This window comes from Dendropsophus ebraccatus, chromosome 10 (assembly GCF_027789765.1).
Source record: "Dendropsophus ebraccatus isolate aDenEbr1 chromosome 10, aDenEbr1.pat, whole genome shotgun sequence".
Lineage (NCBI taxonomy): Eukaryota > Metazoa > Chordata > Amphibia > Anura > Hylidae > Dendropsophus > Dendropsophus ebraccatus.
The window spans coordinates 21,178,710-21,198,966 of record NC_091463.1 but is presented as its reverse complement, the minus strand read 5'-3'; the positions used below and the strand labels follow the sequence as shown (position 1 = coordinate 21,198,966).

Here is a 20,257-nt window from a genome sequence, read left to right as displayed (position 1 = left end):
GAAATGCTCATGAATACATTTACACTACCTGCCTGCATTTACACACCAGCCTGCAATCCTCACTGACTGTAAGCTCTGGGGACCAGGCGCTGCCTACAGTCACTGAGCAGCTCTTCTGTATACAGGCTCAGATACCCTCATGGTCCTTCTCTTACCGATTAAACACTCTAAAGACAATGGCGAGCTGGTCGTCCACCTGCAGAACCTGAATCCTGCACAGGCAAAACAGGAAGGCAGCAAATGCAGCTTCATGTCCTATGGAAAAAGACACAGAAAGTATAAGGTCTGTAATCTGGGCTCTCCTGCTGCGGGGAAGCTACCACTCCCGGCATGCATACTGGGAGTTGTAGTTCCGTTCAATGTCTATGTTTACAGACCTCACATGATGTGCTTGCTATTTATTAAATACATTTTTATGTAAAAGTCGTCAATAGGTGGCGCTGTAGATATGCATACTCAATGCTCAGTATGTCTCCCTTGGTTTTAACAACGTTCTCCAGTCACATAAGCATGTTCTGAGTGAGGCCTGTTCTGAGGATGGCTTTAGTCATTAAGGCCCTATTACACGGAACGATTATCGGCCTGCGTTACTCCCGATAATCGTCCTGTGTAATAGAACACAATGATCAGCCGACATGAACGATGTTGGCTGATCGTTTTAGTCTTTTGTCTTTTAACATACTGAAAGGCAAACAATCCATATAACAACGATCTGCTGTTGTCGCTCTGTGGAATAGGAGCAGCAGCAGAATGCCGCCATCTGCTATGGGCTGCCCGGACGACCTAGCGATCACCCGGGCAGCCTCCCCGCAGCTCCCTGTGAACCCCCCCCCCCCCACACACACACACACTTGTTTGCTCCTCCAGTCGCCCCGTGGAATAGGGGCTTTACAGTGCCGCCCTTCAGATCTGACACAGATGCTGATCTGTTACCACAGACTTGGTCCTTCAATAAACCCCAAGTCACATGGGGTGAGAGCAGGTGAAAGAGAAGGGAAGGCTGTTAGGAAATAATACCTAATCGCCTGTGCATATGTAAAAGCCTCAATTTATGCAAATAAAATACTGCTACAGCGCCACCTATGGGGGAATTTTGTACTAAAAAAATGTTATTTAATAAATGGTGAGCACATCATCTCAAGGGTCCATTGTTTGATTATTTTGTCCCACATGGAGTAGTAAAAAGTCCTCTGAGCAACTAAGCCCCTATTCACATCACATTTAAACCCTCAATCAGATGTATGTGTTTAGCACACGGGTAGGGACCTTGGCTCTCCAGCTGTTGGAAAACTACAACTCCCATCATGCCTGGGCAGCGAAAGCTTTAGCTGTCCAAGCATGATGGGAGTTGTAGTTTTGCAACAGCTGGAGGACCAAGGTTCACTACCCCTGGTTTAGCAGACCTGCCAATGCAAACGCTCAGTCACATGCCACATGTATAGAAATACTGCTTATACACGTCACTCTTGTATATATCATTTTAGTTTTTTCAGGATACTTTCATATAGAAAAAACATTGTTGGCTACTCTTCTCTATACAGCTGAAAAAGACACATAGCAACTCATATAACTCTCTTGTCTCTTTTATTTATCTTTTGGGTGAATGGAGAACTATGGATGCATTTCTTGTGTGCACTGGGACTTTTTAGAGCAACCTATATAGAACCTTAAAGTGTTTTAAAAAAACTCTGTAATAGGTTTTATGAGGCAAAAAAATCCTTTTTCAGTACTCATAATGCTGTTTCCCAGTGACACCCATTCACTTCTTATCTGTTCATTATCAGGCAAAAGTGGTCTAAATTACAGAGAAGCAAAGTGAAGATGGGTTTGCTGAGTCCATTATAACCTATGGAGGGGGGAGGGGCCGAGGGGTTGAGTGAGCAGGGAATGTAGAGAAGGAGCCCTGCCATCCCTCTTCATAGATCATAATGGACACAGAAAACCTGCTTCTTCTGAAGTGAGGGGGGAGGAAAACAGCTTCCAGAAGCAGCACCATTCCTGTCCTTGGTTTGGGAGTGATTTTGCAGCTCAGTTCCATTGAACTGAATGGAGCTAAATTGTAATACCACACACAACCCGAGGACAGGGGTGGTGCTGTTTTTGCAAGAAAGTAGCTGTTTTTTTTCCGAATCCTAGTTAACTCCTTTAAGACTGACTTCACAGGTTATTTTCCATCTATGGCAGACTTTTACAGACTATCCTGGGGTCCTCTACTGCCCGCCATGTTGTATATATAGGGCCCCTTACTCATCTACAACCTTTCCTGCCTCCACAACTTCCTTCCCATTTCTGTTCCCCCTCCCAAAGCTTCCAGTTCCTGTGCCTCAAATAGTATCCTTTAATGGCTTTTACCCCTTCCCGGCCACCAGATGGCATGAAAGGATGGATGGCGCCATTGTGTGCACATTACCGGCCTGACCTTAACCAATGCTCCAGCTTCCTGCCCGGTTACATTTACTCCTATGAAGCTCTAAAGCCTTTCCCTTTCGTGAGGACTAGATCCTGTAGGATCCGCATTGGGAATAGAGGGGTCTTATTGTATGTGTGAAAAGGAATGAGAAAGAAACTTACAAAGGTTTGCTGAGACTTTTAGTTCAATGGGAAAAAAGGGGTTAAAAAGAAAAGTACAGAATTCACAAATGGTTAGGTGGGGGTGGCTGAAGCGGCTGAACTTATTTTCTACAGCGAAGAGATAGGCGCCTGGCGCTGGAGGTATTAGGCGTACGTGAGATGTGCTCCATGCTGCTCGCACATCTCGCATGTCTACCAGCGGCCCCTGGAACACGTGCGACTGATGCTGTCACCCCATGGAGTTACAAGACACAAACCGTTTTAGAGTGACTAACAGAGAACAAGAAATGATGTAAGGGAGAGGGGAAAAAAATGACAGCACAGGAAGAAGTGGGCTCCAGCACTGTGAAAACCACTGCAGGCATCGAGCAGCCAAGCACTGCTGCAGCAACAGGGCACCCTAGTGGCCCAATGAGGAATAGCAGGCCAGTTTTGTTCCTGAGCCTCCACTATTGTGCTGTGCCACAGACATTGGAAAATAACCATGTATTACATATACTTATCTGTATAAATGCTAGTCTGGTCTAGTATGTATGTGTGTAAGATGACGCTATGTGAACACCTAAGCTCTGTCCAGATTCATAATTATGCTTTATAGCAGGGATGAGGCATATTCACACCTCCAGCTGCTGCAAAACTACAATCTCCATAAGGTCTGGACAGCCAATGCATGATGGGAATTGTAGTTTTGAAACAGCTGGAGAGCCAAAGGTTCCCCCATCTCTACATTATAGGGGCATATTATGGTGGACCTTACCTGTGCCATAGTCAATGCGGGTCGAGTTCCCCACAGATTCCTTCAGATATACGGCTACCTCGGGCACTGCCGCGCTCAGAGATGGAGGGATCACCGTGGAAACGAGATTCTCGGCTTCCTAAGGAGAAGACTATGGTGTGAGACACGTGCATGTTCACAGCTTATGGACAATACTGCACTTTCTATCATCTCATAACAAACTAGGGGGAGAGATAGGTCCATTCAAGGGCATACATGCCTTATGGCTACTATCTAGAGCAGCGGTAAAAAAAACAACAACTCCCATCACGACTTGACGGCCTTTGGCTGTCAGGACATGATGGGTGTTGTAGTTTGAAAAAAAAAAAGAAAGAAAGCCACAGGATAGGGAACACAGATGCAGACCCCAACTCAGGTTGACTAAAACTGTTCCCCCTATCTGCAAACTTAGCAGACAAGTGATGGGGGAATCATCCCAATACTGTAAGTTCCCATCTGTAATACTTAACGGGGTTGGCATCAATCTGGCATAATATTGATCCTTAATACAGACCCATGCAATGGCTATGCAGAATACATGCTCCTATACTGGTGTGTACATGTATGGGCCATATCTAACTAAGTATGTGTATATATATATATATATATATATATATATATATATATATATATATGCAACAAGATCATGTGCACAACGCAATGCAAGACAAAGCAAACCCCAGCTGCTGGATCTATGCTGCAATGTACAGAGGCCAGTGCTATGTCTAGAATAGGGGGAAGGAGAGGACGCTGCACCCGCCCCACATGGCCTCTGACCTCAATATTCCCATCAATATGTAAGTTTGGATCAGCTGGGTTAGAGAATGTTATAAAGCAAAAAAGGGGCTTGTCCATTGCATTGTTGGTAGCCTGGCCTGACATCCTAATGGCTGCACATGCAATATAGGCGTTCATGAATCTCTTCCGGCAGTTCCCACCTGATCCAGCTTGGCATACCAGGTTCTATATGCCTTGTTACCAAAACGGGATGGCTGGTCTACAGGGGGCGTTTCATCGATCCAGCGATCTAAGGTGTCAAGTAAGGTCATCAGATTCTCTATTGCCTGTGGGGACAAAACATATTAAAACTTAAACTATAGAACCTGAACCATGTACCATGCAATATCAGTAAGTGCTATAGGAGGGTATGGGATGTAGTCACAATCATATACTGCTATACAAGGAGGGTATGGGATGTAGTCACATTCATATGCTGCTATACAAGGAGGGTATGGGATGTAGTAACATTGATATACCGCTATACAAGGAGGGTATGGGATGTAGTCACATTCATATAGCGCTATACAAGGAGGGTATGGGATGTAGTCACATTCATATACCGCTATACAAGGAGGGTATGGGATGTAGTCACAATCATATACTGCTATACAAGGAGGGTATGGGATGTAGTCACATTCATATGCTGCTATACAAGGAGGGTATGGGATGTAGTAACATTCATATACCGCTATACAAGGAGGGTATGGGATGTAGTAACATTCATATACCGCTATACAAGGAGGGTATGGGATGTAGTCACATTCATATACCGCTATACAAGGAGGGTATGGGATGTAGTCACATTCATATACCGCTATGCAAGGAGGGTATGGGATGTAGTCACATTCATATGCTGCTATACAAGGAGGGTATGGGATGTAGTCAAATTGATATACTGCTATACAAGGAGGGTATGGGATACCGGCCCTGGTCTATTGTACCTGCTCCTATCATCCACAGCTTTATGTACGCCATGAAACCCATTTTCCTCTCGGACTCTTATATCACACATCAGAATAAAGTTGCAATGACCACCAGTGTCTACATACACCCAGATCTGCTCACAGAAATGACTTGGCGGTTTCATATGTTTGGTTGTCTTTTCTTTATCCACTCTTCTCTCGCCCATTGACTTACCTGGTATGGCAGCTTAGGCTATGTTCACATCTAGCAGTTTCATTCTTTGTTTTGTTCATCTCCATCAATGGAGTAGGAGAATGAAAAATGGAGCCGGTGGATTCCCTGCACACTGGACACCAAGAGACCCCATTGATTTGAATGGGATTCATCTAATTACTGTCATAGGGTCCATCATGTATACAGACAAGATAATGCTGCGCTGCTTTGTCTGTAACCTGCAAAGGTGGAACCCTACATAGATGTGAACCTGGTCTCAACTCATCTGAGTAGGCTGTAATACCAGATACAGCCTGCAGACAGCAGTGGCGCTGTTGTAGCTTCTGTCACAAATTCTATGTCAAAAGCTGCATCAAATCCGACAACACTCTGCACCCCATCCTGTTGAGATGTGGCAGAGATCACCTTGTTCTGGGAGTTGCGGCAGCATTCTATGGATTCTGCATATAAAAGCCTAATCCTCATGTGGATTTACAGAAAATCCGCAGCAGAAGTCTGAGGGTCTCGGATTTCTGAAGCGGAAATACACATTGGATTTGTAAAGTGAGGTGTGAACATAGCCGTATTGTGTCCCTGCGCTCATCACCATCTGGCACCTCTCCTTGCGGTTCTCTGTGGGCCGTGTGACCCTACAGGACCTTAGCCTGGAGAATAAAGGATGTGGGCGCTGATGGTGACCACAGATGTGGGGTCTGTCTGTGATCAGGATGATGGGGTGAGGGGTATAGACAGAGATATTATTACTTTATATTAGCATTATTGTTCTATCTCTGGTTGTCTTTCAGGTCCGGTGACCATTAACCCATCGGCGTCTGACCCTTGGCATCTCTTTGGTTAACACTCCGGCCCCGGATCATGAAGCCATCATGCCAGCGCATCCAGCTGCGACTGCGGCGGCCTGGCGTTGTAATTAAGAGTCACGGGGAGAGATGCTTTCTGCTAAACAATAGCGATGATTTACATGGCCACCAGCCTCCCAGCCATAGGCGGCTCATTACGGCCAATTCTGGATTCTCCATCCCTCTCATGGAGCGGAGACTGGCTGAGTAATGGCTGGCAGGGGATGGCTGTACCTCTAGGCTTAGGAGCTGGGGAGGAGGAGGGGAGAGGGGGGAGAACAGTCACGCATCCATTGCTTTCTACTGCTTTTTAAAGGGATTAAAAACAGCAGAGCCGTATGCAGCGAGCAGGCCCCAGCTGCCAGCCTAGGCAGCCTAATACATAATTGAAGAGACACAAGGGTTTCGTTGGTGTCTGGGTCTCTTTGAAAAGCCGAGTGTGGAAGCGCAGGCGGCATCCTATTGTCCGGCTAAATTAATATTGCAACGGAAGCATTAGGGTGTGTGTCCTGTGTAGCCGGGGTCAGCGGCAGCGTGAGCCGGGGAGAAGCATGGACAAAACCTATTCTGTGCATCAGCTTAATACACTACCTGACAATGCACATGGGGAGACAATAATAAAATATGGAATTATTAGGCTGCTGTATGTGGCATTGCAGATCCAGGCTTTCTAGGGGGGTCTGCTTTGTGGGGTCAAGACTGGATATGTCATGCCCCTAAGCCCCCAATTTGTAACTTGGACCCGGGAAAGGAGGGGGGCGGGGGTAGAATGTATTAAAGGGGTTGCCTGGTTTTCAAAGAGATCCCCGCTACTATACTAAGCTAGAAGAAGGGTTAGAGGTCTAAATTCAGGACCCTTGTCTACTATCCAGCCTTGCAGGACTCCACACATCCAGTTATTACACTAATAATTTGATTTCAAAGAACCTGTGCAATGCTACTTTCCTCCTGTGGTGGCGCTGCAGGGAAATTAAACACTTGCTCCAAGGATCCTGGACAGGTTACAGCTGATCACTTGGGATCCCAGCAGCATGAAACCCAGGGATCAGTTTGGGGGCGCATTCTAATAAAAAGGGATTGTTCAAGGCGGGAGCCTCTAAAGGGGTTGGCCGGCTAACAGCATGAACCATCTATGCACAGGAAAGCGGACAAATGTATCTTCATCAGGGGTCGGTAATGGTGTGTTTCACAGAGAGATTTATCTGACAGATTCTTGAAGCCAAAGCCAGGAATGGATTTGAAAAGAGGAGAAATCTCAGTCTTTCCTTTATGACCTGTTCCCTTCTTATAGTCTGTTCCTGGCTTTGGCTTCAGAAATCTGTCAGATAAATCTCTCTGTGTAAATGCACCATTAGACTAATGGACACAGTCAGGAACAGCACTCAGCTATCACCATCTGTATCTCAGACAATGGATACAGCAGTAGTAGCCACTGCTCCATTCACACACGCAAAATTCCCTTTAAATTAAAGCACCATTTTAAAGAGATTTCGAAAGTGCACACAAACCTTTCAAAGATATAGGGCTGGGTGTTGAGACCCCCACCAATCCTTAGAGTGAGCCAGGAGAAGCATGTGGTTGAGCGTTATACTCCCCAGCTCGCTGTTCTCTCTTTCTCAATGGATACTATAGTAACTCTATGCAGTATGTCCTCTGCAGAGTGCCAGGGAGTGAAGCGCTCTGCCACGCTCTTCTCTTTCTAGTAATCAGAGGGTGTGTGAACATCCAGACTTCTAACCAATTAAAAAACTTTTGCCAAGTTCAACAGACTCATCCAAAGGTTATGAAGTGACAGTAATTCTTAAAGGGGTAGTGCGGTGCTACACATTTATTCACTAAATAACACACATTACAAAGTTATCCAAAGTTTACATAATCACTGTCAACCCCGGCCGCCATCTTGGGTTGAACACGTCATCTTTAGGAGGCTGGCCCACCGCTCCAGCCCTCCCTCATGCCGGCCCCGCTCCAGCGTGTCATCAGCTGCTCAGGCGCGATTGGCTGAGCATACTTATGCTCTGGATCAAGAGCATATACTCAGCCAATCGCGGCTGAGCAGCTGATGATGCGCTGGAGGGGGGCCGGCTTGAGGGAGGGCTGATTATGTAAGTATAATGCACCCCACTTCCGTGGGTGGGGGGGAAACACGGGGAAGGGGGCCATTCACATAAATAACACTAATTACAAAGTTGTATAACTTTGTAATATGTGTTATTTAGTGAATAAATGATGTTTCGCACTACCCCTTTAAGGGTTTTAGAGAACTATTCAAAGGATGGAAAAAATCTTGCTCCAGATTTCTGTGTTAGAGCCCTATTCCACGGGACGATTATCGTTCGCATAATCGTTAACGATAAAAGTTCTCAAACGACCGCTATTACAAACAGCTTGAAATCGTTCACCCATTTACACAGAATGCTGATCGTTACTTATGATCGTTCTTGCGGTCGTCTTGTCGTTGCTATTGCGTTCGTCGATACTGTGAACGACCGAACAATGTCTTATTCAATGTGAACGATTTGCGAACAAGCAACGATAAAAATAGGTCCAGGTCTTATTAAGCGATCAATGATTTATCAACGAATTGATTTGAGAAGAGGAAAAATCTTAGGCTTTCCTTTATGACCTTATCTGTGTTTATAGTCTGTTTCTGGCTTTGGCTTCAAATCTTTGGCAGATAATCTTCTGTGTAAATGGACCCTAAGCGAGGGGCGATCTGCTGGATCAGTGCTCGCTTACCGAGCCTATTAGACAGCCTAATAATCGTGCACCTGGAGCTGCGTCCTTTCCTTTAATCAGCCGTCAACAACACATCTCCTATTACATGGAGAGATGTGTGGCAGAGAGAAGATGCTGAAATACATCGATCAGCCGCTTGCTCGCTCTTCTGCTGATCGCTGGCTGTATTACATGATGAGATATCAGCCTGAATTGGCAGATAATCGCTCCGTGTAATAGGGCCATAACATGTGCCAGACTATTAATAGGTGTATGTCTCTTGGCACAATTTCCACTTCTTGCAAGACTACTAATCTCATCATAACAACGGCTGTCAGGGCATGATGGGAGTGATAGATTTAAAACAGCTGAAGAGCCTGAGGTTACAGAACACTTATCCAGTCTATGATATGATGTAGAATTGTAGATCTGCTAGAGTCGGTGAGCTGCAGGTTAGGGAACACTGGTCTGGTAACATCTAATGAGCTTAGCTATAATAAAGCCTTGGGCATGATGGGAATTGTAGTTTTACAATGGCTAGAAAGCTGTAGATTGAGAAGGACCCAATATTTTTTTCAAACTAATCAGGTCTAGACCATGATGGGAGCTGCAGTTTTGAAACAGATGAAGAGCCATGGTTTAGAATACGCTGATCTAGAAAGATATAACTGAGCCTGGGGATTGAGGAGAGTGGTAGTTTTCAAAAGGTTGGAAAATACGGCCTAGTAAGACCTGATCAGGTTTAGCAGTTGATGGGTGCTGTAGTCTTACAATAGATGGGGAGCATCTGTAAGGGTGCGTTTACACAGAAAGATTATCTGACAGATTATCTGCCAAAGATTTGAAGCCAAAGCCCAAAACAGACTATAAACAGAGAACAGGTCATAAAGGAAAGCCTGAGATTTCTCCTCTTTTCACATCCATTCATGGCTTTGGCTTCAAATGTTTGGCAGATAATCTGTCAGATAATCTTTCTGTGTGCTACTGTGTGCTTCTGTATGCTACTTAAGAATTACTGTGCTACTGTTCTAAGCTACTGAAGAATTGCTACTGTATTAAAAGACATTCAGATTGTAATATATTTGGGTACCAAATGCTGGGCCCTCACACTAATCCTCATCTACATAAAGGAGGCCGCTATGTTGACTAAATTATTACAGAAAGCTCAGTGTGTCAGCTATTGATATTGCACAGACTGGTTAGCATTGTTAGGAAAATCACTGTACTAAGTAGAGATGAAGTACTTACAGGAAAGGCATCTCTATGTGTTATCTACTGTATGGCCACTAGATGGCAGTGTTGTAGTTGTTTCTCAGAGGCACATTGAGACTGAAGATGACAGAGATATACACTTATAGTACACTTAGGGTATGTTCACATTTCGCTTTTGTCCTCACGTCGGGCTGCACATCAGAAATTAGTGAAAAAGGATGCTGCCGTGCAGCCCGACGTGTGGCCGACGGCCACATGACAGCCACATTGATTTTAATGAGCAGGATGGAGTCATTACGTGACTGTGTTCTGCTCATTTGCGGGACGTACACGGCTTTTGTGCAGGACTCAAAAGCGTAGTCGACCACACTTTTGAGTCCTGCACAAAAGCAGTGTACGTCTGGCAAATGAGCAGAACGTTGTCACATAATGACTCCGTTCTGCTCATTCAAGTCAATGTGGCCGCCATGTGGCCGCACGCCAGCATCCTTTTTGCACTGATTCCTGACGTGTAGCCCGACATGAGGACAAAAGCTAGATGTGAACATACCCTTATCCTGTATAGTATGGGGACAGGTCCGCTCCCCTAAGTAAGGACAGTATAGTATGGGGACAGGTCCGCTCTCCTATGTAAGGACGGTATAGTATGGGGACAGGTCCGCTCTCCTATGTAAGGACAGTATAGTATGGGGACAGGTCCGCTCCCCTATGTAAGGACAGTATAGTATGGGGACAGGTCCGCTCTCCTATATAAGAACAGTATAGTATGGGGACAGGTCCGCTCTCCTATGTAAGGACAGTATAGTATGGGGACAGGTCCGCTCTCCTATGTAAGGACAGTATAGTATGGGGACAGGTCCGCTCTCCTATGTAAGGACAGTATAGTATGGGGACAGGTCTGCTCCCCTATGTAAGGACAGTATAGTATGGGGACAGGTCCTCTCTCCTATGTAAGGACAGTATAGTATGGGGACAGGTCTCCTATGTAAGGACAGTATAGTATGGGGACAGGTCTGTTCTCCTATGTAAGGACAGTATAGTATGGGGACAGGTCTCCTATGTAAGGACAGTATAGTATGGGGACTGGTCCGTTCTCCTATGGAAGGACAGTATAGTATGGGGACAGGTCCGCTCTCCTATGTAAGGACAGTATAGTATGGGGACAGGTCCTCTCTCCTATATAAGAACAGTATAGTATGGGGACAGGCCCGCTCTCCTATGTAAGGACAGTATAGTATGGGGACAGGTTCGCTCTCCTATGTAAGGACAGTATAGTATGGGGACAGGTCCGCTCCCCTATGTAAGGACAGTATAGTATAGGGACAGGTCCGCTCTCCTATGTAAGGACAGTATAGTATGGGGACAGGTCAGCTCCCCTATGTAAGGACAGTATAGTATCGGGACAGGTCCGCTCTCCTATGTGAGGACAGTATAGTATGGGGACAGGTCTCCTATGTAAGGACAGTATAGTATGGGGACAGGTCCGTTCTCCTATGTAAGGACAGTATAGTATGGGGACAGGTCCGCTCTCCTATGTAAGGACAGTATAGTATGGGGACAGGTCCGCTCTCCTATGTGAGGACAGTATAGTATGGGGACAGGTCTCCTATGTAAGGACAGTATAGTATGGGGACAGGTCCGTTCTCCTATGTGAGGACAGTATAGTATGGGGACAGGTCCTTTCTCCTATGTAAAGTATGGGGACAGGTCCTCTCTCCTATGTAAGGACAGTATAGCATGGGGTCAGGTCCGCTCTCCTATGTAAGGACTGTATAGTATGGGGATAGGTCCTCTCTCCTATGTAAGGACAGTATAGTATGGGGGCAGGTCCTCTCTCCTATGTAAGGACAGTATAGTATGGGGACAGGTCATCTCTCCTATGTAAGGACAGTATAGCATGGGGGCAGGTCCGCTCTCCTATGTAAGGACAGTATAGTATTGGGACAGGTCCGCTCTCCTATGTAAGGACAGTATAGTATTGGGACAGGTCCGCTCTCCTATGTAAGGACAGGATAGTATGGGGACAGGTCCGCTCTCCTATGTAAGGACAGTATAGTATGGGGACAGGGCTGCTCTCCTATGTAAGGATAGTATAGTATGGGGACAGGTCCTCTCTCCTATGTAAGGACCGTATAGTATGGGGACAGGTCCGGTCTCCTATGTAAGGATAGTATAGTATGGGGACAGGTCCGCTCTCCTATGTAAGGACAGTATAGTATGGGGACAGGTCCGCTCTCCTATGTAAGGACAGTATGGGGGCAGTTTACAGGTCTAGGGTATGATGGGAGTTGTAGTATTAGAACAGATTAAGAGCCATGGGTTCTGGTCTGGTAACATCCAATAAGGTCAGGAAATCAATGAGAGTTGGGGTTTGTAGCTGGAGAGCCGTAGGTTGGAAAATAATAGGTCGGTCTAGTAAAACCAGAACAATTCAATAGTCTAGTGTATATCATGTATACCAATAAAGCTAAAGACTAGGACCCTCAAATTAACAATATAACAAAATACAAGAGAAGGGATTACATAAATCAAAGGTAAACTCAATCAGGTTTAGATGATGATGGGAGTTGTAGTCTTGCAACAGATGGAGTAATAACAGTAAAAGCATCTCTAGGTGTTATCTACTGTATGGCCACTAGATGGCAGCGTTGTCGTTTTTCAAAGGCAAATAGAGAGTGAAGATGACATATATGCTATACACTGTAATATACACTTGTCCCGACACCAACAAGTGTCTTCCTATACACCTAGACTACTGTGACATTGATTAATACACCCATAAAACATATACACATCATACACATAAAAAATGGGACAAGCCAGGGACATCCACAAACGTAAGGAACAATACCAATCACAAAAACATCAAATGTGTATCCACACTATAATGCTATATGTTATACCTGGGACTATATGGGACAGTGTAGTATGGGGACATGTCCGCTCTCCTATGTAAGGACAGTATAGTATGGGGACAGGCCCGCTCTCCTATGTAAGGACAGTATAGTATGGGGACAGGTCCGCTCTCCTATGTAAGGACAGTATAGTATGGGGACAGGTCCGCTCCCCTATGTAAGGACAGTATAGTATGGGGACAGGTCCGCTCTCCTATGTAAGGACAGTATAGTATGGGGACAGGTCTGGTCTCCTATGTAAGGACAGTATAGTATGGGGACAGGTCTCCTATGTAAGGACAGTATAGTAAGGGGACAGGTCCTCTCTCTCCTATGTAAGGACAGTATAGCATGGGGTCAGGTCAGCTCTCCTATGTAAGGACAGTATAGTATGGGGACAGGTCCTCTCTCTCCTATGCAAGGACAGTATAGTATGGGGACAGGTCTCCTATGTAAGGACAGTATAGTAAGGGGACAGGTCCTCTCTCTCCTATGTAAGGACAGTATAGTATGGGGACAAGTCTGCTCTCCTATGTAAGGACAGTATAGTATGGGGACAGGTCCGCTCTCCTATGTAAGGACAGTATAGTATGGGGACAGGTCCGCTCCCCTATGTAAGGACAGTATAGTATAGAGACAGGTCCGCTCTCCTGTGTAAGGACAGTATGGTATGGGGACAGGTCTCCTATGCAAGGACAGTATAGTATAGAGACAGGTCCTCTCTCCTATGTAAGGACAGTATAGTATGGGGTCAGGTCCGCTCTCCTATGTAAGGACAGTATAGTATGGGGAAAGGTCCTCTCTCCTATGTAAGGACAGTATAGTATGGGGACAGGTCCGCTCTCCTGTGTAAGGACGGTATAGTATGGGGACAGGTCCGCTCTCCTATGTTAGGACAGTATAGTATGGGGACAGGTCCGCTCTCCTATGTTAGGACAGTATAGTATGGGGACAGGTCGGCTCTCCTGTGTAAGGACGGTATAGTATGGGGACAAGTCCGCTCTCCTGTGTAAGGACGGTATAGTATGGGGATAGGTCCTCTCTCCTATGTAAGGACAGTATAGTATGGGGACAGGTCCGCTCTCCTATGTAAGGACAGTATAGTATGGGGGCAGGTCCTCTCTCCTATGTAAGGACAGTATAGTATGGGGACAGGTCCGTTCTCCTATGTAAGGACAGTATAGTATAGGAACAGGTCCGTTCTCCTATGTAAGGACAGTATAGTATGGGGACAGGTCCGCTCTTCTATGTAAGGACAGTATAGTATGGGGGCAGGTCCTCTCTCCTATGTAAGGACAGTATAGTATGGGGACAGGTCCGCTCTTCTATGTAAGGACAGTATAGTATGGGGGCAGGTCCTCTCTCCTATGTAAGGACAGTATAGTATAGGGACAGGTCCGTTCTCCTATGTAAGGACAGTATAGTATGGGGACAGGTCCTCTCTCCTATGTAAGGACAGTATGGTATGGGGACAGGCCCGCTCTCCTATGTAAGGACAGTATATTATGGGGACAGGTCCGCTCCGCTATGTAAGGACAGTATAGTATGGGGACAAGGAACACGTATGCTCTCCTATGTAAGGACAGTATAGTATGGGGACAGGGGACAGGTCTAGGGTATGATGGGAGTTGTAGTATAATAACCGATTCAGAGCCATAGGTTCTGGTCTGGTGACATCCAATAAGGTCTGGGAATCTATGAGAGTTGGGGTTTGTAGCCAGAGAGCTGTAGGTTGGAAAATACTGGTCTAGTACAACCTAATCAGGTTTAGAGGATGATGATGGTTGTTGTAGTCTTGCAATAGGTGGGGAGCCGCAGTTGTCCAGCACTTTATATCCCAGTGTAAAACAGACTATGCTTTTGTAACATCCACCAAATGTACTAAGAGTTGTGCACCATTTAATATATTTGAGTGCACTCATCTTGGTGAATGCTGGGGCCTTCTATGGTGGCTTCACACTAATCATCATCTAAATAAAAGAGGCTGCTATCTGGGCTGAACTAACACAGAGAGCTCAGTGTCTCGGCTACTGAAATTGCATTGTTAATAATATCAATGTACTATAGATAAAAAATTCACAGCAAAGGCATCTGTACGTGTTATCTACTCAATGGCCACAAGGTGGCAGTGTGGTAGATGTTGCTTAGAAACACAGAGACTGAAGATGACAATGATATACATGTGTCCCAACACTAAGGGCCCTATTCCACACTAACGATAATCGGCCGGATCGGGCCCACTTGGCCCAATTCGGCCGATTATTGTTCGGTGAAATAGAGAGAACGATCAGCCAATGATCGTGTCATTGGCTGATCGTTCATTTAGGGCCAGACCTAAAATCATTGTTCCCCCACCGCGCATCACTACGGTTGAATAGCGATGCGCGGCGGGTGACTGACGATTTGAGAAGCAGCAGCAGCAGAATACATTACCTGGCTGCAGGTCTTCTCCTGCAGGTCTTCATCCCAGGGTCCTGCGCTCTCTATCTTCTGAATGGCCGGTCAGCTGACGGAGCGCTCAGCCAATCACAGGCCGGGACCGCCGCGGCCTGTGATTGGCTAAGTGTGGCCTGTCAGCTGACCGGCCATTCAGAAGATAGAGCGCGGGAGACCCGGGGATGAAGACAGGGCGGAGGAGAAGCCCTGCAGCCAGGTAATGTATGATGCTGCAAGGGCTGCAAGGACATCGGTAACAATGTCCTTGCAGCCCTCGCTCAACGATCATCGGGCCGTGGAATAGGCCTAGTAAACGAGCGGCGATCTAGCAGATCGCCGCTCGTTTACATCATTGATCGGGCCCTCCTCGGCCCATGGAATAGGACCCTTACACCAGTCTTACTATACACCTAGGCTACAGTGACATTAAAGGGGTTCTCCGGGCAAAATGTATTTTTAAATATGTCATTACATCTGGAAAGTTAGACAAATTCCTAATGTACACCAATTATGGGAAATGCACATATAGTGCTATTTCCCTCAATTAAGTACACCAGGTAGGCTCACTTCCTTTAAAAAATGTGACGTCACGTCTCAAAGTATATGTTCCGGCAGGGTCCAGCAGGGGGCGCATGTATGCATCTATGTGTAGATGAATCAGTGCCTTCTCCCTCCCTGTGCTCCCCAGTGATTTAATGTACCCCCTCCCTCCATCCCATCCCGCTGCCTGTTTCCGTCCTATTACACCTGCTGCCCGATACCAGGAAGCGGGGTGAGGGCTCCCCCAACTAACTCTGAGTTCACCCAGTCACCCCGTTCTGTGCAGGAGCGCTCACCCAACGCTCGCTCCCGGCAGGGTGAGCGCTCCTGCACCTCCCCCTCTATCCGCCCATCCTCTGAGAAGCCAGGTCCCTTTCAATAGCGCTCACCCACCGCTCGCTCCCGGCGGGTGAACGCTTCTGCTCCTCCCCCTCTAGTCGCTCTTCCTCTAAGCCGACCTGGTCCCTTGCAGGAGTGCTCACCCGCCGCCCGGTCGCGGTGCGGTGATCGCTCCTGCACCTTTTCCCTATGCATCTGCCCGTCCTCCCTCAGATACCTGCAGCTGATACACAGCACAGGAGAAGGACCGAGCGGCAGGGTGGGTGCTGAGGCGCAGCAAGGACTGCCTCCGTGCCGCACTGTGCCTCAGCGCGCACCCCGCCACCCGGTCCTTCTCCTGCGCTGTGTATCAGCTGCAGGTATCTGAGGGAGGACGGGCAGATGCATAGGGAGAAGGTGTGGGAGCGCTCACCGCACCGCGACCAGGCGGCGGGTAAGCGCTTCTGCAAGGGATCGGGGCGGCTCAGAGGACGGGCGGCTAGGGGGGGAGGAGCAGGAGGGCTCACCCGCCGGGAGCGAGCGGTGGGTGAGCGCTATTGAAAGGGACCGGGCTTCTCAGAGGACGGGCGGCTAGAGGGGGTGGTGCAGGAGCGCTCACCCTGCCAGGAGTAAGCGGTGGGTGAGCGCTCCTGCACAGGACGGGGTGACTGGGTGAACTCAGAGTTAGTTGGGGGAGCCCTCACCCCGCTGCCTGGTATCGGGCAGCAGGTGTAATAGGACGGAAACAGGCAGCGGGATGGAACGGAGGGAGGGGGTACATTAGATCACTGGGCAGCAAAGGGAGGAAGAAGGCACTGATTCATTTACACATAGATGCATACATGCGCCCCCTGCTGGACCCTCCAGATCAGCCTAAGTAATATACAGACATATCTCTAGTGGATAAGGGGCCTATTACACCAACAGATTATCAGCCAGATTTCTGATAAACCAAAGCCAGGAATGGATTTGAAAAGAGAAAATCTGTCTTTCCTCTATTACCTGTTCTCTGTGTATAATCCATTGCTGGCTTTGGCTGGTGTAATAGAGCCCTAAGATTTGGGTGTATCCATGATGGAAGTGATTCCCTGTGCTGTATCAGCAGTGATAGATAGGTAGCTAAGTACATGTAGCAGTCTTTAATTACTGCATGGAGGCGGGATGGAGGGGGTGCTGTCTTGGACAATATTTTTTGGTGTCGTTTTGACTAAACTAAGAGAGGATTTCAACTTTTAAATAGCTGTTTTGTCAAAGTGAACAACCTAAAGTACAAAGCCTGGGTACAATGGGAGCCCATACACCTACCTCTGACACACGGTATTCACAGGTCAGCTTCTTTCCCTTCACGCTCTCATTTAGGGTAAGGACGAAGCCCATGTAATCTGCGTAGGCCTGTAAAGAAAATATACAGTGGGTTACATGATGGAGAATACGCTCCCCGACATCAGAGACAATAAATAAGATGAAGAAATGGCACAGTAAAAGCGAAGCATGGGGAGGTGTATGAAAACTGCAGCAAAGTGAAAAATATGGGACGTGCCCAGAGGAAGAGTGTAATGGGAGATCACTACATGACAGTACACTGCAACAGTCCTCTGTCTAACCTCTTTATTCACACGTACTGTTTCTACAGATACAGATCTACAGATTTTAGGCTGCGAGTTTGCAGTGGGATTGTCATCCCGCTGGGAGTATGTAAATGCCGGCCCTCTTAATCTTAATCCCCTGCTGCCTGGACCATACTTTACCTAATCGATGCCCCGGCTGCATTTTAGGCTCCTGGAGGTCCCGCCCAGCCAATCAGTGACTGAGACGGAGTCGTGCACTGATTGGCTGAGCGGGACCCACAGGTAACTGAAGCCTCAGATGCAGCTGGAGCGTGGATAAGGTAAAATATGTTCCTTGGGTTTGGCATTAACATACTTGCAGCTGGGTCATGACATGGCTAGATCTAGGGGACTCGGACCTGTGAGACAGGGCTTTGGACGCATCAACATGAAAACATTCCCTGTACGGGGTACTTGAGGACTGTAGTTGAGAAACACTAACCTGTGGTAAATGAATGTAAATGGAGGAGTACGGCCATTTTTTTAATCTGACAGAGGAGAATTTGATCAGGAGTATGAACTTACCTCTCCCTGTGCCCACGGTGAGACCGGCTTCAAGACCCCCACCGGGCTCTCCAATGCTGACATATCACAACCAGGCTGATGGGACACCACTCCAGTCACTGATTGTCTGAGCGGACAGTCCATAAGCCGGGACAACTTGGGAAAAAAATGCCTTGTGGCGGGGGTCCCATGCCCAGTCCCGTTGCTCACCGCGGGCACGGTGCGAGGTAAGTTTATACTCCTGATGAAATTTTCCCCAGCTGGCTGCCAGATTTTAAAAATGGCCGGACCTCTTCTTTAATGGGGCCAATAGGGTTAAATCATATTTGATGAGAATCTCTTCTTGTGGTTGGGTAATTAAAAAGCATCATGTGAACCTGAACTAAGTGACATGCAGCACAGACACTAGCTAAACCCATATCAGCCCTTTAACCATAGTGACCCCATCAGGCGATAGGTTTGCTGTATACCCGACACCAGATATCACTCTGTGTGATACACAACAGCAATGGAGTACCTGTGAGCGCTTCCACTTGGCCATGTCAGGAACAGTGTTGATCTCCTTCTTTGGGACAATGAAGTTGTGTCCTGCAAGAGGGAGAGGAACCTCATCCCCATCATGGGAGCCTGAAAAAAAGAGGGAAACATTTACTATACCATGAAGCTGGTGAATGGACAAAAACAAGGGAGGACATCAGCAAAACTCATACCCCCTGTAATGCCTACTGTGGGGGCTGACAGAGCAGAGCATGGCACAGGGATACACAGAAACCAAGGAGAGAACCTCTGTGTCATGCCTCACCTCCTCAGGCCCTGCACTAAACATAACATAGGCCAGGAAGGTTCCTTTAATGTCTGCAAATTGTATATAAAATAATTCCCTATCCTCACCAGTAGTGCTTGAACAAATACCCCCAACAAGAGCAGTTAGTGTGAGGATACCACTATGTCAGGCCTGTCACACAGAGATGCCAAAAGTTGAATGGGAAGTACAATAAAAATAAAAAAAGGCAAGGCCAGCAGTAAGCTTCAGAAACCTAATAAACAATGTATACTTACCAGGGCTTGTTGTGCTTCCATATCGCCGCTCCTGGGTCTCGCTGACGGCCACCGGTTGTCATTTTCGACTGAAATCAAGGTATGTCACATACCTCGCTCTTCAAGCTGCAACACCACAGCTGAGCAATTGCCCACTCAGCCAGTCAGTGATGGTGCAGGTGGAAGAGCTGCTTGAGGCCATCAGCTGTCAGCTGGACCCAAGAGTGGCGCTATGGGGCATGAGAACTGGTAAGTATACGTTGTTTAATATATTTTGTTGAAAATTATAAATTAAAAATACTTTGTTTATTATGTCCTCGCACCCCCACCTTTTTTTTTTTTTTTTTTGAACTGTCATAGGACATTTCCTATACTGATTGGGGTCTGGGTGATCAGACCCCAGTGATCACTAGATAAGAGTCAGGAGAAGAGCGTGACTGAGCGCTTCTTTCCCCCACTGTGTCTTTTTCCCTCTTGCTGAAGGATTCAGAATGGAGCTCATCTTCTACAGTGAGACCGAGACTGCAGGAAGCCAGGGGGTCAAGCGCTTCTCCTGACTCTAATGTTTAGATCCGAACCTGCCCAAACAAAACTTTTAAAGAAAACAAACCACCAGGTACATCACCTTGTTTTTTTTCTCATTAACAGACAGACCAGTGCCAGGATGCCAGTGGCCGTTCCTTTTTTTTTTTTAACCACCGCCTGGTTCCTGCGCACATTGCTGGTCTATTCCTGAGCACCCCACATCACTGGGGCAGGCTGCCGGCCCCCAGAGTGACAAGGCTCCTTTGATTCTAATGGAACTGTGTCACAGAGAGGACAGGGTACCGTCATACAGGGGGCCGATGGGCCTGCCTCCAAACCGGTGCTTGGGAAGCGGGCGATGGT

General features: G+C 47.1%; 1 protein-coding gene across 2 annotated transcripts in view; it reads right to left on the bottom strand.

Moving 5' to 3' along the window:
• The window catches only part of PTPA (protein phosphatase 2 phosphatase activator), a 50,503-nt gene that overhangs the window by 28,629 nt on the left and 1,617 nt on the right, over positions 1-20,257 (bottom strand). For both annotated transcript variants that reach the window (XM_069986179.1, XM_069986180.1), the window contains exons 2-6: positions 18,849-18,958; positions 17,526-17,612; positions 4,285-4,410; positions 3,329-3,446; positions 156-255 (exon numbers count right to left, since the gene is read on the bottom strand). In XM_069986179.1, coding sequence (XP_069842280.1) covers positions 156-255; positions 3,329-3,446; positions 4,285-4,410; positions 17,526-17,612; positions 18,849-18,958 — 541 coding nt within the window. The remainder of the gene's footprint in view (positions 1-155; positions 256-3,328; positions 3,447-4,284; positions 4,411-17,525; positions 17,613-18,848; positions 18,959-20,257) is intronic.